Source organism: Pinus tabuliformis, chromosome 5_2 (genome assembly GCF_031772625.1).
Source record: "Pinus tabuliformis cultivar Carrire ecotype Pingquan chromosome 5_2, CPIR1, whole genome shotgun sequence".
NCBI classification, from domain to species: Eukaryota; Viridiplantae; Streptophyta; class Pinopsida; order Pinales; family Pinaceae; genus Pinus; species Pinus tabuliformis.
This window is the reverse complement of record NC_142306.1, coordinates 806,562,517-806,588,331: the sequence shown is the minus strand read 5'-3', so window position 1 is coordinate 806,588,331 and position 25,815 is coordinate 806,562,517. Positions and strand designations below refer to the sequence as shown.

The following is a 25,815-nucleotide window of genomic DNA, read 5'->3' as shown; positions in this document are numbered from 1 at the left end:
TGTTGCTTATCTATGACATGAAATGGACATGGTGATGAGTCTTAATGAGAAAGGTAAGGAGTGGATGGTAAAGTCCACTCCACATCCTCTTTCCTCTGTTAGATTGATTCCTATAGGTTTCACTTTGGAAGGACTAGAAGAAAAAGAGAGAGGTCAAAAGTAGGAGGTTCAATGTTTATGCAAGGTAAAGGACATATAAGTTGGAGAAATTTACATTTGCACTTCCCCCTCTACCTTTAGTATCTAGGTTGACCATATAATATCAAGGAAATATAATCTCAAACATGTGAAGAAATATTAGGGAGATTAGAGGGAGATAAGTATGATATCTTTTGAAAAAAATGGATGCATATCAACTCATAAATCCCTAGGAAGGAAGTTCTTCATTTAACATGTCAAAGAGCAAGCAAAATAAGAGTTTAGTAGAGAAACAAAAATCCATAACTGAGGCCTTTAGATATAAAACATTAAAAGTGGGTGAAAAATTATATGCTTATCCATCAATTTAAGGGATCTATAGAATCCCATAAACAAAATTCCCCAAAGAGGATCATTTGCAAGTACTAGGAAAATTTTATATTCTTACAAGAGACTATGCAATTAGTGAGGATGAGGAAATTTCGTTTTAAGAGTATCACTCAAAAGTTGGGAGTTTATAACAGATGATGCTATGGGAAAGTTAGGAAATGCAGTGGTGTGATGGAATTAGAATTTGTTGTAGCAACTACAACAACCCTATATTTTTTTGACAATAGGAAAAATTAGAGTCCCCTCATTCAAAAATATAATACGTCTATGTAACCTATACACTGAGGCTATTTTGCACACCCTTGAGTTGCAATATATGATAAGTTTTAACTTAGAAAATTTGAAAAATAATGGAGGGCACTTGGCAACTTTTGTCACACCACAATTTTGCATCTCATCATATTGTAACTTTGCATCACATCACAACCTTTTGTCACATCACACTTTTGCATCTCATCACATCCCAACTTTGCATTGCATCACAATATTGCATCTCATTGCATCACAACTTTGCATAGCATCACAACCTTTCATCGCATCACAACCTTATATTACATCACAATCTTACATCTCTTCTATGCATTGCCACCTTGTGCAACACACATTACATATTGATGATTCATCACATTGCATATATGTTGATTAACGTGAGTTTTAGTGTTGCACTATGACACAAATCCTTTGCACATCACGTAATGGATTTTTGTGATGCAACACATAGTCATGTCACAATCTTGTCATTAACATTCACACCCTAATACAAAGCGAGTAAAGTATCATACAACTCCTTAGCTATCTTCCTGGAAATACAAGGGATCAAGTGATCCTTCACTGAGTCAAGGACGATTGACTTCAACTTAGCTTGCTTTTTATTATGCTTGGTCAATAGTGCAGCATTTGTAGGAGTTGTAACCTCCTCATTATCCATAGAGATCCAAAAATCAACCTCCTCCAATAGCATTTACAACTGCATTCCCACAGTGTGAAGTTGGAAGCACTCTCTAGATGGTCACACTTTTGGAGACATTGACTAATCATACTTGTAGCTCCTGACCACACTTGAAACCAAAAAATCAGCCCGAAAAGAAATCATATACAGCACTCCAATCACTAGAGCACTATGCGGATCAACCCCACTAAAATCTTTCAACAATGTCATCTCATGGACAACTGAACTATCCATTACGAATTCCTGGAAGATCTCAGAAGCATGGCTCTGACTGCATGTTAAAATTTCAATATATGATAAGCAGACCTGCAAAACTAAACCTTGAATAGCTTTGAAACTTGAAACCTATCAAAAATGTTGGTTTATATGATAGATGAAATATGAACAACAGAAGGTAGAAAAAACCTGCAGCACTGAATGACACCTGTTTTTTAATTAACTGAAAGAAATAAAACTACACAACAATAGCTCAACCTAGAATGAATATATCACTCCCACCCTTGCCTTTAATTTAGACAAGAAGAAAGGCTAGGTTACAGAGAATTGAATACACCAGCAGTGCACCTAGACTGAGAATGTACAAACCCTGACCTGCCTAGGGAAGTGTGCCCTTCCTGCAAGCAATGATCCCTAAGATAGAACACTCCCTGCCCTGGAGCTCTTCTATGCAAGGTGCCGATTCTAAATAAGACAGCTGCTAAATATAGTACTTATGCTAATTCTGGAAAATCAAACTCTAGAACAGAAAAGCAATTCTCAGTATAGGAAAAGCTAAACATAAAAAAAGCCTCTATGGAAGGCATGTACATGCACCTCTATCTGACTCTGTAAGACTAAAGCATCTTTTAGAGGCCAAACTGGTGCTGCAACTCAAACCCAGAGTCATCTGTGATGCACAAGAACCTAGGAAAAATCTGATCTGCTGTGAATGCTAGCGCACACCATCACTGCTGGGGAACACAGACTGAGTAAGTCAGTTAAAAATCTACGACTAAATCAAGTATAACTTATTGAAGCCTAAGTCCATGTATAGGAGACCTTAATAGCTACGTAGTACCATTACAGCTTAAACACATCGCAATTTATGTGTAACAATCTCTACAAAACAAACAGCAAATAGATAGCTCGACAGCTCTGTGGAGAAGAGATTCCTTGACATGCTTTGTTGTCAATGGGTATAGATGGTGGAGTCCAACCTAGGAGAGTTCTAAAACGGACCCTTTCAGCAGTTTAATATTTAATTAATTTTGGCTTTTGAACAAGCAAGCCCCGTGCCTATCACTCAATCCAACATTGATGCATGTCTACAGTCTAATTATGCACAATATTATGGGCACCTGCAACAATTAGGTTAGTCGTTGTACAGGTTGCAAAGGACATAGATCTAGAGGAGTAAACACGGAACACCACACATTGATTTCCAAAAGCCCTGACAGTCAATTGACTGGAGAGTTATGACCATAGTTAATTCAATTGACAAAAGTTACTCAGAAAAAGGCCCAACTTAGATTTTGCTTGTATTTTCACTTGAAGTCCTACTCGTAGCATTTTTCATCATTACACAATATATTCATGTAACTTAAGAAGTACAGATCATAGTTTTCTTAAGAGGTTTAATTTTACAAACCCCATTAGCATTTTGCTTTGGAAACAGCACCCTTTTTGAAGCACTTTTCAAGTGAAGATAAAATGTACTAAGCTGAGTAGTTGTTTTGAAATGGTGACCTAAACCAGCCTAAATTTGTTTACGGAGTGTAATTGAAAACAAAAGATACAAAGAGTAACTGAAAAACTTTAAAGAGGCATGAAATACAGGGTTAGATCTATGGGCTGTGTCCACCTCTCTGTCCTAGATCATGACAGTACCTTTGTACATATCAGATGGGAATGTTCATGATTGATGTAGGCACCAGCATAAATAAATGTGGATCCATTAAGCGAAGCAAGGGGACCATCATGTCATCTAAATAACCAACAGAAATTGATATTGGAGGTCCAACGACCATTAGACTTCACGCCAACTCTTTAACAGCTGTTGCAGCTCCTCGAATTGCTTGCAGGAAAAGTTCTAAGAGCCATAGAAATCAAAGCACTGATCAATCTGCCTCTGAATCTTCTTCAAGAGCCTGAAAGTCTCCAGTCAAGCATGCAGCTGAGTAGATCTACAAAACCCTTCGATTTCTTTGTGCAGCCATCTGAAAAATTCCTCCACCATTGGGTTTATATGCAAACACTAAGGAAACCAAGATGGTGCGCACAACAAGTACGATGGAATTATGTAGATCCGGATAATCATGAGTTGGTGAGATGATGTAATAAGCGCTCAAAATGCCCTAAGCAAGGAAATCTAAATTCATGGTGTTGCCGCAAGCAGCAAAACCAAAAAAAGAGAGAGCACAAGCGAGGAGGCTAAGCAGCTGATAGCACCGATGGCACAATACTGACATGTTAAAGGTCATTGAGTATACAAATCCATCGGAAGGCAACAATTCCCTTTGGCAGGAAAATTATAGTCTAAATATAATCATATGATTGCTGCAAAAAAATTGGGTTGCTTAATGCTGTTTTAAAAAGGCCATAATCGAACTCAACAAGACGATATTTGCGATCGTTTCTAGTGAAGTGTCAATATCTTGTGTTTTTAAAAAGTGGGAAAACATTTTGGCATATTGGATCTCCAGTGGAATAAATTTCAACTGATTGCAAGTGGTAGCTTGAACTGCATGTATAAAGCTTACCTCAACCGTCCATGTTGACCAGATGGCAGCCAAGTTTCCCTCAAAGCTTTACGCCTCTCTGCAGATCCGAAACCAGTTTGTATTCCTACAAACCCTAAGACCTTCGGTCTACTCTGAAGGGAATTCGTTTGAATGCCAGAACTGAAATCATTCGACTTATTACCCGCTGTATAAAACCTGTATGTTGTAATCGGTCCCCGCAAAATAGAGATGGACACAATAGTACCTAGGGTGCCACACAGAAAACAGCAGAAAGCCAAGAGGGACCTCCGACTATAAGAAGCCCATAACTGGCGCGTCAACAAAAGCTTCCTCTTGAGCGTGGGAGATGACATTCTAACTGAGGTCGATGATGAACAGTTCCCTTGATTGCTCGAAAATAAAGAACGTAATTTTGTTTCACACTAAAATAATAATGAATTTGACGTTGAAGTGGACAAATCGGCCATACGAAGGAGGATTTTCTGTTAACACGGGAATTTGAACGGAACTTCACCGTAATAAAACAAGATTTCTCCGTTCAGACTAAGATTTCGAGTTCTCGAGACGTTTTTTCCAATTCTGAAGCAATTACGAGGAAATTTAAGGGAGAATGGCTGGTTCAGTCGTGTATTTTCGATGTCGGGGATTAATATCGGAAACTTTCACGTTATGTTGGCAAATGTGAGTCAGAATTAAAGATTTCAAGAATCCCACGGCTCAGAGGCAGTGTTCAAAATTGAACACGTCAGAGCCCTTCAAAGGCCTCTGGCACGTCAAAGAAGTAAGGAGAAATTTCTACACGTCAAAAAAATTTTAAAATAAGATTTTTGTAATTTAAAAAAAAAAAAATTTAAAATATGATTTTTGTCATTTAAAAAAAAATTGAAATAATATCTTAAATTTTTTTAAGAAGGGTTGTTAAATTTTCAACCTTTTTTTAAATTTCATTTTTTCTAAAATTAAAATTTTAAGAATGTTGAATTTGAGAATTTCCTTTCATGTTAAAACTTAAATCCCATTTGAGAAACTCCCATTTCAAAAACAACAGTTTCTTTTTGAGTTGTTTTTTCTAATTGTGCATATGATGCAAGTTTTTATTACTTATTATGCCAAAATTACCTTTTCATACCATTACATTTGGCAGTTTCTAAGTTGCTCCCATTTAAAAAACAACAGTTTCTTTTTGAGTTGTTTTTTCTAATTGTGCATATGATCCAAGTTCTTATTAATTATTATTTAACAATTACCCTTTGATACCATTTCATTTGGTAGTTTCAATTGAGAGCCATTAGGTTTAACAACGATTTAAGCTGGAGAGGAGCATAGATTCATGATTCAGCAAACCCCTGTCAAGCAAGGTTTAAGCACAATTTATGCTTGGAGAGGAGCGCATTCCACAGGCTTCCTAACGTTGGATTTTATTTGTTTGCGGATTCCCAATTCCTGGTATGGTTTCATATTCTCAATGTTTGAATGAGTTACTTGTATCAGTGTTAGTAAATGTGCTAGTGACTTGGAGGTAAGATACTAGTAATCAGATAACAGATTTATCTTTGTTCATAATAATTCTAGATGCCACCCCAAATCTGGAAAATATGTTGTGGAATGCTTGTAGTTTGCTTACTTTATTTTTCTAGAAAACAACAGGTCATCCACAAACATGAGATGTGAAATACCAGTGGTTCTTATTACCCCGCATCTAGCAATTAGTCCATTTTCTCTAGCCAACTGAATGCCTCTGCTCAGACCATCAATAACTAAAATAAATAGTAATGGAGAAGGGGAACAATCTTGTTTTAGTCCCTTGTAGAGTTTGAAGAAATTATTCGGTTTCTGGTTGATGAGTATTGACAGTTTTGTTGAGGAAATGCATGTCATAACATAACAAGATTAGTCCAGATCGATATAGCAGGCAATTCTCTGTCATCTGTAAATAAACATGTACTCATTTTTAATCAATCAATATCATATTATTTCCCCATCAAATTTCAATATCAATATTCAATAGGATGGTCCATTTCATCATCACCCTTTCGTTTGAACTTAGAATGATCTTTCAATTGCAATACAAAAACAATGTCCCCAGTTACAGTGTCCGGTGCTTCATCAGCGTCACCCTGAAAGACGTGTCCGGTGCTTCATCAGCGTCACCCTGAAAGACTATCCTCTGTCCATGCAGCAGTGACGGTACCAAGTAATATGGGGATTGGTTTCTTTCAAAAGCATATAATTTTCAGAGAGAATAATGTACATATGCCGTCTCAGTCATTTCCCTGCTTATTCAGTCGCAATCTCATTAAAATTGCCGGGTAAAAATAAAGCTGAAGCTTTACAGACTTACCCCACTCTCAAGTAATGGCCTGCTTCAGATTAATTATATGAAATAAGGGTTGGCATCTAAATGTCTTTGTGATGAACATGTGTCAGCCAACATGAAAATGAATCGTCCTTCTCATTTTAACTGTGTCTTCCACTTTCAATTCAATTGATTGACGCCGCCTTCAGATGAAACTTATGTATAAAGGCTGGCATCTGAATTCAGAGTTTGTGTGCACTGAATAAGCTATCCTAGTTGCAATTAAGTTTAATTTATTCAGTTTATAATAAATAAAAAATTGATGTCTCGTTTAACACTTACAAAAGAAAATATGAATATTAAAGGCTTGGTGGCATTTTTAGATCCAAAATTAAAATCAATCAAAATTGGTAATATGAATATTTTATCAATATTTTAATTTAATATTTTGATTGAAAACCCTTACCCACGCATAAATCTATCAAACTATCCCATGCCAAACACGAAACCGCCTCATCAATTATAAAAATTAGAAATACAGCCCACAGTTTTCCAAATCCGCCTAGCTTATGAATACAACCCACTGTGTTTTAATCCCTTGTCTTCTATAAAATACAACACCCTTCTTCGATTCCTCAGAGCGAACACGAAACCGCCTCATCAATTATAAAAATTAGAAATACAGCCCACGGTTTTCCAAATCCGCCTCGCTTATGAATACAACCCACTGTTTTTTAATCCCTTGTCTTCTATAAAATACAACACCCTTCTTCGATTCCTCAGAGCGAACACGAAACCGCCTCATCAATTATAAAAATTAGAAATACAACCCACAGTTTTCCAAATCCGCCTCGCTTATGAATACAACCCACTGTTTTTTAATCCCTTGTCTTCTATAAAATACAACACCCTTCTTCGATTCCTCAGAGCTTCTCTTGCGTTCGCGTTCTGTTATCATTTTTATACGTCCGAATAACTATCCTAGTTGCAATTAAGCTTAATTTATTCAGTTTATAAGAATTAATAATAATTTCAAATGAGTGGCCATTAATTTTGCTCATACATTTGTGTTGACTATGAATGTATGCTCTAAAACAGAATATCCTAAAGTCTAATTGGTGAACAGGGACCAAAGCGATACATTGATTGATTTAATAATAGCGCAATATAAGAGATTTAAAGGGACCAAACACTGAAAGATTATCAATTTCATTAACATTGTATCCCAAATGAATTATGTATCCCAAACTCTAATTCATGAAGCTAGACCAAAGTGATACATAGATTGATTTAATAATAACACAATATAAGATATTTAAGGGGAACAAAAATTGAAAGATTATCAATTTCATTGCCAATAAAGTTAAGGGTAAAGTGATTTACAATCAATTGTCTCTCATAATAACTTATTTTGAACATAAAAGTTTAGTTAATGAAATGAACATAGAAGAATAATGAATAAAAAGAGAATAATAAAATGTAAGTGGAAAAGATTTAACAATTTTTTTTTTTGTTTTATTAATTTTTTTTTCAATATGTCAATCATCTTTTTTACCAAATGTAATATGGATTTGAATTTTATAAATCAAGAAGTGAGAAAATAAATTTTTTATATCTTTTTAAATTAAACAAAGAAATTTAAAATGCTATATTTTAGAGTAGAAACACAAGTTTTTGGTCATGACATACAAAGCAATTTAATTACACTAGAAAAAACTCACACTCATGAGTGAATTGATTATTGTTCATTCACTTTATTTATTTTTATAAAAATATAAACAAGCATTTTGAAGGATAAAAAAATTGGAAGTTATTCAATCAATCAAAGTATTGTTTAAATCCCTATACAATAATGACATTGATCAAAGTATATCTACCTATATTTTAATCCTAGAGACGTCTAATATCACATGTTTGCAATAGTGAAATGAATAATGTTAATTTATTATAGAGAAATCCAACATACAAAAAGCAATAGATATAAATCCATATAGGACAATAATAATTAATAAGATAGAATGAGTGATGGCTTTACAATGTCATGTGATAATATGTTTATATGTGTTGGCTAGTCAATATTATGTTCATTATAACAAGTTGATTTGAGATGCAATGGAATGATTTGAAACATATGTACATTGTTCAATGTATTTTTTTTACTGTATAAAAGAAGGATAAATAGATGAAGAAAAATATTCCACTAATAAAAGCATGTAACAACTCAGAGAGAGATAGAAGCATTTGTTGTTTTTATTTTCCTAAAGCAAAACACACAATAAGAATATTTGAAACAATTGAAATGCGCACTCTTTCATGTTTGTAATTTTATTTGAGATGTAATTAGAACCATAACATTGAAATGTACACACATGCATGTCTATAATTTTATGTGTGATGTAATTAGAACCATAACATTGAAATGTACAGTTGTTGAGCAATGAAATTTGGACTTATAGTTGCCCACCTCCCCTCTCAACCATGTGTAGTTGTTAACATACATAACAATCATGGAACCATGCATGTTAATATTCATGGCTATCCTAATCATCTGGTGTTAGCAGTGTTGGGAGATAATCGTGTACGATTTTTATTCATTATTTATTATCCAGCCACACCACCTTGTACAGCTGAATTTTCTTGCTAATTTCTACCTTCTAATTCTGGGTGGGTGTAATTCAACTGCTGAGAATCACTTTCTTCATTTGAGACAAAAGGAAGCATCTTAATGCTCTTCTCTAGTTGGAAGTGTTTGTGAACTCTTCTCAAGAAGTATCCATACATGACACATGCTGCATAGACTTGCCCCACTCGAACTGCCAACTGCTGGTGTGCTTTGTGCATCCCCTTTTTTGTGATTGTTGTCCTTGTGAATCATGATGCCTTCTACATTACAATTACTAAAAAACAATTTGAGATATTCCTTGTTATAGAAGAAATTTCATTTTGGTGATAGCAATGTGCATAACCTTCCATGAAGATCAATGTTAATTTTAATTTTCAATGATCAACAGACCTATGTGTGTGAGATCTATTTGTTGCTTTTCATTAGTTTTCATATGAATTTTGTTGTATATTGTCTTATTTTCAAATAATATTATGTTTTTTTATATTAATTTATATTTTTATATTTCTTGTTTTGTTGACTATAGGTATAAAATGCCACCTCTTGGTCACCCCAAAAAGGATCTGAAACAACTTTCACTTTCCGATGCATTTGGTATCTCTCAATGTTCTAATCAACCACATATTTCTGAAAATGAAGTATACGATCATGTGGATGAGGACCATGAATCAGATAGTGCAGAACTTCTTGAAGAGGAACCAACATCCAAGAGGTACAAAAGAACATTCAAGTCCAAATGGAAGTTGAGATTTCCATGGGCTTATGCTGTAAAAGATTTTAATGGTGTTGAAAGGATAAAATGTTCATGGTGTGTAAAATTTAAAAGAGAAACTCCATTTTCTAAAGATGGAAGCACAACCCTTCAAGTTAGTGCTTTAAACATCCATGCAACATCAGAGGCTCATAAATTTGCTTTGCAACTTGTAGAGGGAGAAAGTAAACGGAGTACTCTTCCAATTACAAAACATGTAGAACTAATGGTTGATGCTCAGAAAGAGAGAATTATATCAGTTATTGAGAACATGTATTTCATTGCAATACATGATTTACCTTTGGAAGTATATAAGCCAATTTGTGAGTTGAATAGGTATAAAAACACTCCTCACATGCCTCTAACAGATGAATACTCAACATATACAAATACAACATCTGGAAAAGACTTTCTAGAAGCTGCTAAGGAGGTATATTGGAAAAAATTAAAAGATGAGATTTTCCAAAGTCCATATTACTCACTTTTAGTTGATGAAAGCACTGATCGGACTATGGTGCAACATTTGATTATTTATATTACATATTTGACCAATGAAGGAAGAGGTCCATGTGCTACAAAATTCATACAATTGCTACAAATTAGGGATGGAACATCACAGTCTATGTATGATGTTGTGACATCTCTTTTAGCAGACATGAATCTATCCATGACAAAGTTAGTTGGATTTGGATCTGATGGAGCATCATCCATGAGGGGTATTCGTGAAGGTTTATCTACTAAGCTTCGTCGACATGCTCCTCATTTAGTAGATATCCATTGTATAGCTCATCGAGAAGCATTAGCAGCTAATGATGCTTCATCTTATTTTGAAGAGTTGCAAGCTATTGATAAGTTTGCAAACAAGATCTATTCATGGTTAGGGAAATCTACTAAAATACATGGAGAATTGAAAGAGCTAATGCAGTCATTTCAAATCACAAGGCTAGAAGTGTTACAAATTCATCATATTAGATGGCTTTCTAGAGGAAAAGTCATGGAAAGACTCGTTAAGCTCATGCCTGCTTTGTTAAGGGACTGGATGTTAGTGGAGAAAAAAATGTATGAGATGACTACAATATTTCAAGTTCAATTTTGCATCCACTTATTTGTAGATGTGCTTATTGAATTAAATAAGCTGAATCAAAAGTTTCAAAAGGATCATGTTGACATTACATCTATTGGAACAACTTTGGATATCACTATTAGCTTGCTTCATAAGCGATTTCTAAAAGGCACATTTGGGGCAGGTGCAATGCATACATCATCCTTCTTAGATAAAACACAACAGGGAACTCTTGAGTTTGCAGATTTCATAGGTATAGTACATGTACATGAATTAAGGTTTGAGAGTTTGCCAAAATCACAAAGATCAGGGACACTAGATGATTGCATTACGCTGGGAAAGGCTTTTGTAATGAAGGTGATTGACTCTCTAAATGCAAGGTTCACAGATTTACCTATTTTTAATGCAGCTAAATTTTTTAGTCCTCATAATTATTATGAGGATATGGATGACAGAGACTCTCAAACAAGAAGATGGTTGACATGTTTATGTGAAAAATTTAGTGCTGGAGGCTTGCTTTTTGTGGACAACATTAAATGTATGGGTGAAATGGATGAATTTATATGTACTATGTATAAATCTGACCCAAAGAAGCATATGTTTGGAGCATGGGATCTATGTGGAGGTGAAATTGAATGGTTTGAAGGATTTCCATGCTTAATGCAGCTATGGCAAGCAATTCTTGTTATTTCGGCTAGTACAACAGTTTGTGAAAGAGGTTTTTCAAAATTAAATCAGATAAAAAATGAGGATAGGTCAAGGCTTTCTTTAAAAACATTGGATATGTTAATGTTTATCTCTCTCAGTGCACCTCATGCTCTAAATGAGGTAGATTGGAATGCTATTTATGATGAATGGAAATAGATGAAAACTCGAAAACCTCTTCCACTATGAAAATAGATTGAAAGAACTAGTAAGTTTCAGTGTTTATTACCATCATTGTCTTACTCTATCGAGCACTTGAATGAACCATTTTGGTAAGTGAATTTTTTTAGTTTTATATTATTTGCCTTTTGTAAATGAAAGCATAACCATATTTTTCAAGTTTGCGTGTGAAGTTTTTCTAACACATATTGAATGTAATCATTGCAGGATATTGCACAAGATATGTTAAGCTGGAGGACCACAATTGTCAAAGTTTTATCACTGAAAGAAAAAGCTATCTTAGATCAATTTTGCAGCCAAGTATAGGGACTGTAGTTCCAATAATTTGAGATGTGAAAATATTGGAAGTCTCAACTTTCCAAAAGAGTTCTAATAGACAATAGAATAGTGATTTGGTCAAATTTGAAGTTTATAAGCTAGAATTACACTGATACTTCCTATATAAGCTAGAATTTATTTTTCATTTTATAAATGAGACCTTCTATATACTTTTAATATAAGTATTTTTGTTTCTTCGTATTTTTATTTTTGTTTCAATTTCATTAAGATGTAATTATGTATATATGTTTATTTTTTGTACTCATATGCAGTTTCCCAACTATGATTTTGTCCCTATAGTTGGTTCAATTGTGGCTGAGTTCAAGGCCTGTGCAATATGATCTTATGTGGTTACATTTCTCAATCACTAAGAGTAATTCATTTACTAATGCAGCCTTTGACATAGTAGTATCTTTTTGTTTGTGAAAAAATAAAAAGAAATTTGAAAATAATTTACTATTGTCAATTGAATTGCTTTTTTTTGTTATGCTTTTCATTCTAGAAGTGCGACCTAAATGTGTGCCCTTCTAAATGAAATTAAGACCTACCCTTCAAATTTGATCACTGCTCAGAGGCAGAATTTCCATGGCCTGTGCATTTAGAACTGGAGTTTTCGATTGATTTTGCTAAATTTGATTCAAATTCTAAGAATTCAACTAAATTTTTTAAAGAAACCGTCAACCGTCAAGCTGGATTTGAGTGGCGGAATCGCAAATTTAGAAATTTAATCCGGATTGTGCAATGAAAAAATAGCTAAAGAATTAGAAAAATAGGTTGCTAAATCTTCAGTGAAGGGAAAGAAATAGAACCGGAAAAATAGGTCTTCGCATGAGAAACTGAGATTAATAAACGCAAACGATGATTAAAAAGATTTTACGTAGGGGTTCGAAACAACGACCTCCCGTGTTCGACACTGCCAGGGAGTAATGAATTTAGCGTTCCCTTCAATCATTATAAAGATGGTGATCCAGTCCGCTGTGCAAAGATCAATTCGTATTTAAGCGTGGAGAGTAAGAAGGAATGTGTCTCAAAACCAGAGATCTTTGAGAAAAATGTCTGAGGTTCCGACAGTGCTGGTTGTTGGCCCGGCAAAAATTTAAAATGACGAGGTTGAAATAGAAAATCGATGAGATGGAATGATATATTTACATACATTTTAAGCATGTTTGTTTTATGGAAATGTACTTTTCAACGTCAATTGGTCGAAGTTGCATTCGCTCTATTAAAAAGGGGTTGTAGCAATGTCAAGTAACCATAGAAAAATATGAAGGTTGGAGATGAACATATAAAGTGATGCAGATATTAAGGTTCTTTAAAGATATGTTTTTCTACCCTAATTTGTTTATTTGTTTTAAGGTGGGTTCTATTATAATATGTTGTGGGAAATTATAGTGATTTGTTTATGAAGGTGGGAGATGCAACATATAAAAGTGATAGAGATATAAAGGTTATTTAAATAAAGATAGGTTTTTCTATTGTAATTTGTTTATTTGTTTTAAGATGGTTTTATTATAATTTGTTTTGAGAAATTATATTCGTTTATTGTAATTTGTTTGTTTGTTTTAATATATGTGTGTGTGTGTTTTTTTTTTTTTTTTTTACAGAAATGGGTAGTGGATATATTAGAATCTTGGCCTTAATGCCAAAGAGCGGATTACAAAGGGTGAGTCTAAAACGATAAGTGCTAAGCAGCCTTGCAAAACCGTGGCATTTATGATTAGCTCACATCTTTTCTTAGCAGCAACTATGTGATCAATTTCAGAGATTTTCCCAAGCTTGTGGGTACAAACAAACTGATTTAACAGAAAGCAATAAAACATGACAATGTTCTAAATTAAGGGATTGGTTCCCATATTTCCTGACCACCTCTGAGCAGAGCACCAGCCGTAAGAAGGGCTGCTTTGTTAGCTTCAGTGTCTGCCTCTTTATTATTGGCTCTCAACACATGATAGAATTTTAAATTCTGGAAAGAATCACCAAGGTCTGAAATTCTGTGAATCAGCCTTGCTAGCCTTAGGTCCTTTGGCTTAGAACGAGTCACCATAGTATTAATAATAACCTGAGAGTCTCCAATAACATTAACCTCCCTGATGTTCAACACTTTCAGCATCTTGAGTCCTTGATAAAGAGCCAAAGCCTCTGCTTGGATGCTGGAAGCGATGCCCAAGCCCCAGGCGAAACTGTAAATCCTAGATCCAGCTGGGTTAAAAATAACTCCTCCAGCACCAGCTCTTCCAGGATTGCCCTTAGCAGCCCCATCAAAAAATAGAGAGTGCCTCTGATGGTTTGCAATCCATCCCTGGAGCTCGTTTGTTGTAGCCCTTATTTGCCAAGCTTTTGGGAGGGAGATGCTCTTTCCCAAATTTTGGAACTGTAGATCGAGCGAAGAGCCCCAATTTTTATCTTGCTGAGAGAGATTTAAATCATCTTTGTGGTCTCTCAGGCACTCTTTTAACTGACATTTAATTTTAACTGCCACTAGCTTGACGTCTTGCTCACAGTTTCTGAAAATCCTTTTGTTTCGCTCAAGCCAGATCTGCCAGCAGGTAATTTTAGGGAGGATAAACCAAGCAGCTCTGATAATTTTGTTTTTTGGAGGAGGACCAGGGTACCTTTGCAGCCATTTGTCAAAAAAATCAGTAGTGGAGGAAGGCAACTCGAAGCTGGCACTCAAAGTATTCAGCAGCGTGGACCAGATCTGCAAAGTGAAGGAACATTCTAGCATCAAATGAGAAACGCTTTCCTGATTTACCTTGCAAAGTCTGCACCTTGAAGGGCCGTGGAAGCCACGCTTTTGCAGATTGTCGTCAGTCAAGATTTTGGAGTGGCATAACAGCCAATTGAAAAAATCAATTTTAGGCAGAGAGGGGTGGTACCAAATCCCTTTCCAAGGCTCTGGATTCCTGGCCACATGGGTGCGCTCGCAAAGCTTGGCATAACCCTGAGCTACGGAATAACCACCAGCCTGCACACCCCAACCTCTAGAATCCCTACTTCGCATCCGCGTTGGGGCCAATCCGTGAAGCTTGGAGAGCAGTTCCTTGTGTTCTATAGCCAAATTTGGGGGCGTTTCAATTTTCCAGCCAGCCCAGCGTGAATCCTGCCAGGCTGAGATATCCCACAGGGAACGCAATCCAGCATCGTTCATCCAACTGCGCAACACATGGAGAGAGGGACAGTCTCCCAGCGGCTCATTGTTCATAATTTTGTCTGTCCAAAGGTTGATCCTTTTTCCATTGCCAGGGACCCAGAAGGCATGAGTATTTATAAGTTGACATGCTTTTGAACAGAGCTTCTGGAAGGGCGAGTTCTGGAGCGGCAGAGGATGGTCTAAACAGCAGAAACGCTTGCCCTTAAAATATTTTTTCCAAAGAGCTATATGAGCCCAGGCAGGGTTAGGAGAAATAATTCTCCATATGAGCTTAACTCCCATGGCGATATTTTGGTATCCAAGATTTTTGAAGTTCAAGCCTCCTTCCAAGAGCGGTTTGGAGATGGAATCCTAGCTGACTAACAAAAACTTTTTCTCATTTTGCTTGCCCCCCTTCCAAAAAAAATTCTGAATAATCTCCTCCATTTTTCTGAGAATCCCGGAGGGAGCAAGAAGTACAGAAAACTAAAATAAGGGAAGACTATTAAGCACAGATTTAATGAGGACAGACTTACCAGCAATGTTGAGCCAGGAAAAGCCCCAGGCAAGCAGCTTATTCTTGAATTTCTCTAGTTGGGGAAGCCAATCTCTGCTGAAGGCTCTTTTAAGAAAAATAGGAAGGCCCAAATACTTGAAGGAAGTCTAGTTTGAGGAGGCTGCGAAACCAAGGGTTCTGGAAATGGAATTGAGCATGCTGGAAGTGGTGTTCCAGCAATAGATTTGGCATTTTCCATTGTTTAAACTGCTTCCCCGAAATCAGACAAAACTCGTCCAGGACTCCTTTAAAACTGGAGGCTATGAGCACAGAGGCAGCTCCCAATAACAAGGTGTCATCCATAAAGAGGGCATGGTTGATGTTTTTAACACCTCTTGCTATATAGAGCCCAACAATTTCCTGATCCATCATTTTTTTGTCTAAATAGAAGCTGAGGACAGAGGCTTGAAGAACAAACAGAAGGGGTGAGAGTGGGCACCCCTGCCTGAGCCCTCTCGTGGCTTTGAAAAAGTCAGCAGCTCTGTCGTTTACTAAAGGAGCGATCCAAGGCTCCGAAATGCAGGCCCGAATCCAATTTATAAAGTTCTCCCCAAATCCAAATTTGTGTAAGACTTTCAGCAGAAAACTGTGCTTGACTCTATCAAAAGCATTTGCTAAATCAAGCTTGACAACCATACCTTTTTCCTTGCGACTCATACTTGAGTGGATTGCCTCTTGGACCAACAAGTAGTTGTCCACTATCTGTCTCCCTTGAATGAATCCTCCTTGGTTTTCTGGAATGACTTTGGGGAGGATGAGCTTAAGCCTATTAGCAATAACTTTAGTAATCAGTTTATAACCGATGTTACATAGCGATATCGGACGAAACCTGTTGAACGTGTTGGCTCCTTTCTCTTTGGGAATGAGAGCAAGAAAAGCAGAGTTCGTGCTGCCTCCGATTTTCTGGCAAGCTTGGGACTTGATAACCATTTTGTATAGGTATTTTTCCACAATCTGCCAGCAAGATTGGAGGAATCTGGCTGTAAATCCATCCGGTCCAGGGGCTTTGTCCGGGTCCATGGTGAAGAGGGCATCCTTGACTTCATTCTTAGTGACTTTAGCTTCAAGAAGGTGATTCATTTCAACAGTAATCAAGGAGGGAACCACGTCAATCATATCAGAGCTTTGATCCAGATTTTTATCTTCGCTATACAGGCTTTGAAAGTGAAGAGAGGCAGCTTTTTTGATGCTTGCATTGTCTTTATGAGTAATAGTGCCATCTTTGATTTCGGAAATGGCATTGGTACATTTCCTTGCCTGAGCTTGTTTATGGAAGAAGGAAGAGTTCCTGTCCCCTGCTTTAAGCCAAAGACTGCGTGACTTAATTCTCCAGTACTCTTCTTCTGCTAGACAAGCCTTGTGGAAGTTTTGCTGGAGCTGGGCTTCTTTGTCTAGAAATTCTTTAGTTATATCAGCTGTTTCAGCATGGAGGTGGTGATTTTCCAGACTGCGTTGAAGATTTTTTCTTTCATTTGCTGGATTGGGCAGAGTTTTAACCCAGGTTTTTAAAGCCCTTTTCACTCTTCTGAGCTTCTCCTCCCAGACAAAAAAGGGGGAGCCTTTTACCGGCTGCATCCAGATGTCCTTAACTAAATGCATGAAGTTTGATTCATTAGTCCAGAGCGGGCTGAATCTGAAGGGGATTGGACCTAGGTCAAGCTGAGACACCAGTTCCAGCTTGATGGGTTTATGGTCTGAAGTGCTGCAAGGGAGAATATGAACTCTAGCCTCTAACCCAAGCAGAAGAAAAGAGCTTTGAATTAAGAATCTATCCAATCTAGTAGCAATATGACCAGGGCAATTCTTTTGTTAGTCCAAGTGAACTTACAAGAGATTGGCTTGATGTCCAGGAGGTACCAGTCTTGCATAAGATCCTCTGCCCATTCCCTTGCTGAATCTCGAACAATGCTACCTCATCTCTTGTTTGCTGATAAGAGAGTAAGATTGAGATCTCTTGCTATGATGATATTCTCCAAGTTAACTAGATCTGCTTGGGTTCTTATGGAGTCCCAGCAGGCCTTTTTTTCCACAGCGTTCATAGGGATGTACACGTTGAAGAGGCTGATAATCTCTTTTGAGCCTAAGTGCTGCAATTTTAAGAGCAGCGAGTGAGTATTGAGGGTCTCAGAAATGAATGAGAATTTGCTAGCGTTCCAAAGAGTGGCCAGCCCTCAGGAAGCCCCTCGAGCTAAGATAGCTTTTGCCTCACATTTGCTCCAAAGTTTCTTACTTGCTTGAAGGAAGACAGAGTCTTCCAGTTTGGTCTCCTGGATGAGAAGTATGTCAGGAGTTTCTGTTCTTATTAAACTTCTGATGGCTTCTTCTTTGATTTTTCTCCCCATACCTCTACAGTTCCAGGAGACTATCTTCATCATTTGAATTTCTGGTTGGCTCCCTTGGAGCCTTGGGGCTGGTTTCTCGCCATCTTTGCTTTTGATGCTAGGAGCTTCTCAAGGGTTGGCTGGCTGCCTAGAAGTTTATCCTTAAAAGTTTCCTGCTCTCTTTTTCCCCAGTCAGATTTGCGGCCTCTTGTGGATCTCGTTATCGAAGCTTGGGATTCTCCTGTTTCCCCTTCTTCCTTTGAGGACTCTGATTCATGCTTCTCTTCCTCTGCTGGGATAGTGTTTCCTTTGGAGCTCTCAACTATTGCCAAATCTATTGCTGGAACACCACTTTCAACCATTGCCTCTGTTGCTGGAACACCACTTCCAGCTTGATCAACTCCATTTCCAGAACCTTTGGGGGTGTCTTTGGAGGGAGGGGTTGATTTTTGATTTTCTGGTTCCTGAGTTTCCTCTATTTGCGAGCTTAGAGGGGCAAATTTGTTTTCTTGATCCTTTCTGGGAGGGGGATGCTAAAGGGGGGCTTGAGGACCTCTTCCGTTTGGACTAGCCTGCTTTTGGGTTTTCCTGGCGTGCTTGACCTGGTTCCAAGTTTCTTCTTTACCCTTTTCTGGTTCCACATTAGTTGGGAAACCTCTGGCGAAGTGGCCGTAGACATGGAATTTTCGGCATTTGAAAGGCAGCTGCTCGTAGTCCAACTTCTGCAGATGGGACCAGCTTCCTACTTTGATTTTGATGGCTTCCGGGAGACCCACCTCTAGATATATTTCTATGCAGATACGAGCACAATCATATTGATCTTTGCTGTTTTCCCTATCTATGAATTTCCCAAGGGCATTTCCAATGTGTTTCAGCGAGTCCCAGTTCCAGCAATGGACTGGAAGATTAGGAAGTCTGACCCAAACAGGGACAGCTGAAGGGACATCGACTGCAGGGTCGAAATCCGACGTCCATCTGTTGAGGTACAAGCCCTGGGGGCCCATGAAATAGGGGCCATTCTGGAAGATCAGATCCTTGTCCTCCTGTGAGGTGAATTCGAAAAGGAAATACCCTCGTCCTAAGAAGTAAGAGGTGATGCTGCTCTTGATCAAAGGAGCCCAGTTTCTGTTAACCCAGGACTCAGTGGTCTTAGGGGTGTTATCACTCAGGTTGTTCCTAAAAGTTGTAGAAAAGGAATACGGCAAAGGTAACCATAGACCAAACTTTCAGACACAGATTCTAGCCAATCTGCATCCAGAGAGGGCTCTCTCTTTATAATTTAGCTTTGTTTTGAGGTATATTAGGCTAGTTATTAAGAACAAGCGTTTGTTTGATTTTTGGATGGTAATATTCAATAGAAAAGGGGTGCAAATCTGAGAAGTTCAGTCCATTGGGCTAATGGAGTCTATGAGGATGAATCGCTGGATATGGTTTCTTTAACAGAGGGGGTACTACAGAGCAAGGTAATCAGTCATGGGACAATTTATAAGCTGAAATCAGATGGAATGGAGTCTGTGGGTGAAGGGCAATTAAGAATCCTTCATCATGTAGACAGAGGGAAAATGGATGATTATTGCCAAGGAGCAGTTAAGAATTCCCAAACAAATATTCAAGATGTAAGAATTAGGGGAAACAGGAGCAGTTAAGAATTCCTGTTTATGCTAATTCTGAAGAAAACATAAATAATAACAGAGATTGAACACAGAGTACAGTTAAGTAAGTTCTGGGTTATTCTTTTTCCCTGTTATTTAGATCATGAAACATATATCATATAGTAAACACAGAAATTTAAAACACAAGTAAGAGAGACTTATTGATCCACAAAATGATTCAGGAATTCTGTAACATAGTCCTCTGCCATTAATTCCACATCCATAGAGTTCAGCAAAAACGCATTCCAGCAACTTTTATTTAGAAGAGTTTTCAGAGTTACAGCACAGTTCCAGAAATGTATCACCAACCCCTAATAATTTGCTTGGGGAGGTATTTGTACAAAAATGTTTACAAAATATCTCAAAGAGATAATATCTAGTAATAACTTCTTCTACCTACTTTACAGGAGAAGTAAATGATCTTGGGAACAGGAAGAAATAAATGCAGAAGTGATTGCTGTTGTGCTGGCCACTCAGTTGGTAAGATGCGTTGACTGTAAGCTTTGACGAGCAGGCCGGTGGCTGTTTCCACTGATCTTTTGCGCGGCTGTTTTAGCTTTCTCGGGTGCATTTAATTTTTGATTTGATACATCGCTACCCCGCGAGACTCTCACCCGTTCCTTTTCTCTGCTTTATGATATCTATTGTATTCTGGGAAAAAACAAAAGTTTGAAACCCGCCTACAGGATTTCCAACATACTTTGCCACCACTGCTCCTCTGGTAATTGATGTCTTCGTAGCTTTCTCAAAGTCTCATCAGCGTCTGTGTACCTGTAGAAGTTAGGCTGGACTGTAAAAAGGTGTTTGACTTCATGTTCAATAAAAAATAGATTCTTCAAGTTACTGTAGAGAGTTTGGCCAGATGGAAGGGCCTTCTCTGCTGAAGTACTTGATGATGCATTTGCTTGATTAGCAGCATGCTCATTCAACTTGTGTGTGTACTCAGCTTGTCTCAGTAGACGTTCATTACTCCCCAACAGACTTGGCAAGCCCCTTCCATGAAAAACTTCAAATCTCTCTACAAAATAATCTACCTCCACTTGCATGTCCTGGCTCTTCCTCTCCAAATTCTGCATCAGGGTTTTCATGGCTAGAACTCTTTTGACTATTAGAATGGTGGCTGTCCTGTCCCGGATGTCCAATGCTGCTAGTTCCTCGCTAGTTTTAGTGTTCAGAAAATGTATTAACCTGTTGGCCTGTTCGGGCATATGTCCCAATAAATTTCTGGCCTTCTGAATTTCCACCTGGGCTGCTGCTATCAAGTCAATCTGTTCATGTATAATTTGAATAGATCTCCACATATTACAAATGGATTCACTGATGTTAGCCCACAAAATGCCTCTGATTTCTCCCAGAGGCTTATCTAAAGAGAGGTCCTTTTCCAATGCTTTTAACTTGTTTTCTAATGCTTTCACCTCTCTTGTCTTTTCTGCCACAGTCACTTTGGATTTGTCATAACTCACCTCTAATTTTGCCAATTTCTCTTTGGCTTCTTTTAATTATGATACTTGGAGTTTTAGATCCTCCATAGCTTTTATTAACTGCTCTGTGGTCATGGTAGTGCTGTTGCTGTTGTTGCTGAAGTACTTGCTGCTGATGCTAGGACAATGGGAGGGACTGTTGTTGTAACTGTAGGAGGGGCAGCTGTGACTGTTGGAGCTATTTCAGGTGGCTGGGAGGTCGACTCTCCCTGCTTATCTTGTAGTGCTTTCTCCAAGGCTTGCTCTGTCTCACTTAGTCTTTGATTCATTCTCATCAGCAAGTCCATCATGTCCTCCTCTTCTTTTTGCTGCACAATCTCTGAAGTTTGTGGATGCATAGTAATAGGCAGCTTCAGTTGTTTCCTGAGGGCAGCAATGTCCTCTTCCTTTTTCTTCATCAATGCTTTTATTCCCTTGGCATCCTTGGGATCATGTCCCAACTCAATGATAATTTCTTCCAAGGACTTTATCCTGTTGTCTTTGGCTAAAGAAGATGCCTTTTCCAAATCCAGTTGGGCAGAAGTGTTATTCAATGAGTTCTGCAATTGGTGAGCTAACATTGCCTTGTCTGCCAATGTGGAGTAGACCATCTCACCAGTTTGCTTGTGCAGCTCTATTTGGTCCATAGGATGAATGTCTTTGGCAAGGACCTCCAGATTTGTTCTAATATAATCTGCAGCTGATTGTGGCTGTTGCACTTTAGGCTTAAAGTGGCTCAAGATTATTTTTCCTTCCTTAATGTCATAGGCAGACATTAACCTTTGCTGTTTGGTGGGGGTCATCTTGAGAAACTGATCATAAAGTTGCAGTCTTATTGGCTCATTCTGGGCCTTGATGTCCGTGAATGTTCTTTTGATATCAGAACCTTGTTTGCTTTGCGGCCTTGTGGAGGAAACTTCCACACTATGCTGCCTCTCCAATTCCTGCCTGTGAGAGCTGGTGGATGTTTCTATCACCGGGGAGATCTGTGGGCTGGTTGCCCTCTCGCCTCTTAGGCTTTCTATGGTTTCCTCAATAATTTCCTCTTCAGCTAGAGGATCCACTCTTTGCCTTTTTGCCTCTGGTTGCTCTGCTGGTCCACTTACAGGTGTGGTCTCTTCTCTATCCCTTTTCTTGCCCTTTTCCTCATTTAGAGGAGTCTGTAATGCTGGTATCTCTGGTGCTTTGGTCTGGGTAGGAGGATTTTTCCCTTGGCCCTGCTCCTTTGGTGTTGCTGGCTGATCTGTCATTATGTGCTATTCTGTATCTAGCACTTCTCTGCCTTTTGATGTCCCTGTGTCTGATGTAGTGCTTCCTTGGGCAGGCTGCCGTGAAGTCCCAGCTGTAGATGTACCCACTCCAGTTTGCTGCGGCAGTTTGAAGAATACCTGTCCAAAAGAGTCCAGGTCAAGAGTCTTCTCTAGATTTTTCATAGCTTGTTCCATTTTCTCTTGCTCAGTAAGCTCTTCTATCAATGTGCCTTCTACCCACTCATCTTTATTAGCAAATTGCTCTATTTCAGGGATCCTACAATGATTATAGGCTGATAGCCTGTTTTTGACTTTTCTTTCACAGATAAATCCATTTGGGTCATAGGGTACCCACCAAAAGCTCCTCTTTAATTTGAGTTGTTCTCCCAATATCTTGTCAGCATCTTGCCATGCTTCCTTTTTGTAAACAATAAAAGGGCCTAACTGGTTTCTGAATTTCAGTTGAGCTTTTTTCTTTGCACCATAGAAATGAGTCAAATCTGAATTGATAAATTGCCTGAAATATTCCAAAGCAAACAGTTTCATAGGCACATATTTTGGCAGTTTATAGGGGCACAGCTCACAGCCATATATCCTGATCTCAGTGTGGTTCTAGTAGAAATACCAGTCACCTATTTTGTAGCTTTTGGAGAGTTGTAAAATTTTCTGCATATCATTGGAGAGTCTAGGAGGAGGAGTTTTCATCAGCAAATAGGAGATCGGATGTATAAACAAATCAATGAATTCACAGTAAGTGTAAGGAAAGTTATGGACTTCATGGAAGATTGAGGTCCAAAAAATCACAGACCTCCTTTCTCCTTTAGCATCCAATTTTCTGATGGGAAACTGAAAACTGTCTGTTTGATAGTACAAGAACAGATGATATATATAAGATGTGTACTTAAAGACTCCTTCTCTTTCTAGACTCATGAATTGGTCATGGATCTTATTGGCAATGAAAGTAGCAAAGTCATATTTGATAGCAGGAGGATGCCCTAGAATAAACATGGACAACAAAGCTAAAATGGTCTCATCAACATATTCACTTGTCTTAAATCCTAGGACATAGGATATCATATCAATAACGGATCTTCCAGCTTCATTGAACCAGACATGGTGAAAAGGAGGCGACTCTCTGGGCTGGCAATCTGGTTCCATAAATAACTTGGCAATTCAGCCTATTTCTGCAGTGGACAGTTTAGAGCCTTGCTCCAGCAAATATCCCATGGACAGAGGGGCCAAAGGTTGAGTAGGTTTGAAGTGTAGCATTTCATTTATGGACTCAGGAGTTATATAAAAGAGGACAGTTCCAGTTGGAGTCATAACTGCTCTCTGAGTAGGTTCATAATTGGCACAGCATAGGTGGATAACAGCTGGGAATACATTTACTGAGGGAAGGTAGTATCTGGGCAGATTGGATTCCCATATCCCATAGAGATCAGTTTTATTTAGGTGACTGTTCCTAATTTCACAGAATGCTTGGAGGTGGTTTTTGTCACCAATTAAGTCATGTATTTGAAAATCCCTATCAGCCAAGGGCAACCATTCCAACTCTTTGTGAGGAGCATTAAGGGGAGCAACATTGAGGGCCACTGGAGCTTCCATGGCTCAATTTTCTTGTGATTTTCAAATTGAATTTGGGTTTTTGTAGGAGAAAGGCACAACAACAGCTCTGGGCTTTTCTGCGGGAATTGCAGACCAAAGCTGACTCAAATTTAGCTCACTGGGTGAAATTTACACAGAAAATGAATTTTGCAGGGTTTTTTTGGTGAAAATGGGTAAAAGCAGTGGTTCTGGTGAATTTTAGTGGGCTAAGAGACTGCTCTGTTCTTAAATTTGGCTCTCACAGGTATAATTTTACAGAGGAAAAGTAAAAATAGGGTTTTGGGAGGTGAAACGGGTAAATACCCGTGTTTTATAGCGCATTGTGCGGATTACAGGCTGCGGGACGAGCTGGAAGACCGGATTATGGACTCTTTTTAACTTGGTGGCGGACTGTATGGTTGAATGCTGCCTTGGGACATAAATCGCATGCAATAATCGCACAGAGAAAACAAATGAAAATGAGTGAAAACGACGCTTTCACGCCTTTTTTTACCAAAAAATTGACTTTGGCGGGCTTTTGGCGCGTTTTAGTTGGGTGACGTCAGCATGACATAAGGTTTTGTCATGTAGCGGGGTGACGTGGCGCTGACATGGCTGTGACGTTAGCTGATGACGCAAGGATGATGTTAGCAGGGGGGCGCAGGGGTGGTAAGCGGTATTGGCCCTGCACCGCTTTTGGACAAAGGTGGTATTGGAGGGGAGGGCAGCGAGCATTGCGAGCGAACGCCACCTGTCCCAAGGTACGACGACAATACCACCATTCCTTGGGCGCTAAAGGTTGGCATGAAAGGGTGTCACGATATGGATCTGGGCTGTCTGATCTGCGGGCCCGAATCGGACGGTCAGCGCTCAACAGAGCTGGTGGAGGGCTACGGCGCAGGGCCCGTCAATTATTTTAATGTTTTTTTAATGCGGGTGGGTTAATTGATTGGTTAGGTCTGCAGGGGTTAAGTTAATTAATCAACTGAATGTCGACTAATTCCTTTTAAATGGCGTGGCAATGGGTTATGAAAAGGTTTCAAATAAACCTTTTAATTTCCTTTGAACAATAATATATGGCTATAGCTTAGCCGGGGGGGAATATTTAAATATTTCGGGCGTTTTTGTATATTAATATAGTACGGGGAAAGGGAAAGAGCATAGGGATTTATATAATACAGTTAAAGTGTCAATATGAGTATGAGGTAGGAATTAGCGCTAAGTCTAATGTTTGAGATACTTAGGCTAAGAGGAGAAAAGTATCTTTTTACACAAGAAATGTGGCTTGTTTTATCCTAAGTAAAACAAAGTTTCACTTAGTCTTTTTCATGAAATGGAATGATCTAGGAGTATTGAACAGATCTCAATGTCCTTGGGGAGAGGTTAGTAAGTGATTTTGGGAGAAATGTGGAGGGAAGTTAATCATGCTTTATCTGTTTTGGAGCCAAACCATTGCCATTGTGCTTATGATATCCATGAGAGCTGAATTATCTTTGAAAGACAAAATCACTCATAAGCCTGCTTCTGCAACATCAAAACTGCCTACTCAGCCTACTGTATCTAACATTTTTTCTTCATTTTTCCTTGGGTGCATTTAAACTAGCAAACCCTTACCCTCTTCTTTTCTTTTAGCTGCCCTCCTATCTAAGTCTACATTTATGTCTTCCAGGGGCTCAGATTTAGCTGTTGAGCACCTTTGCTTCTCTACCTAACTACTTATCCGCCAAGC

General features: G+C 38.3%; 1 protein-coding gene across 1 annotated transcript in view; it reads left to right on the top strand.

The window, feature by feature from the left end:
- The window catches only part of LOC149161768 (uncharacterized), a 46,993-nt gene extending 34,519 nt beyond the window's left edge, over positions 1 to 12,474 (top strand). Inside the window, exons 3-7 of the mRNA XM_089434994.1 lie at positions 9,643 to 10,297; positions 10,487 to 10,926; positions 11,074 to 11,758; positions 12,023 to 12,115; positions 12,406 to 12,474. Of these exons, the coding sequence (XP_089291120.1) occupies positions 9,643 to 10,297; positions 10,487 to 10,926; positions 11,074 to 11,758; positions 12,023 to 12,115; positions 12,406 to 12,474 (1,942 nt within the window). The remainder of the gene's footprint in view (positions 1 to 9,642; positions 10,298 to 10,486; positions 10,927 to 11,073; positions 11,759 to 12,022; positions 12,116 to 12,405) is intronic.
- The last annotated feature ends 13,341 nt before the right edge of the window (positions 12,475 to 25,815 follow it).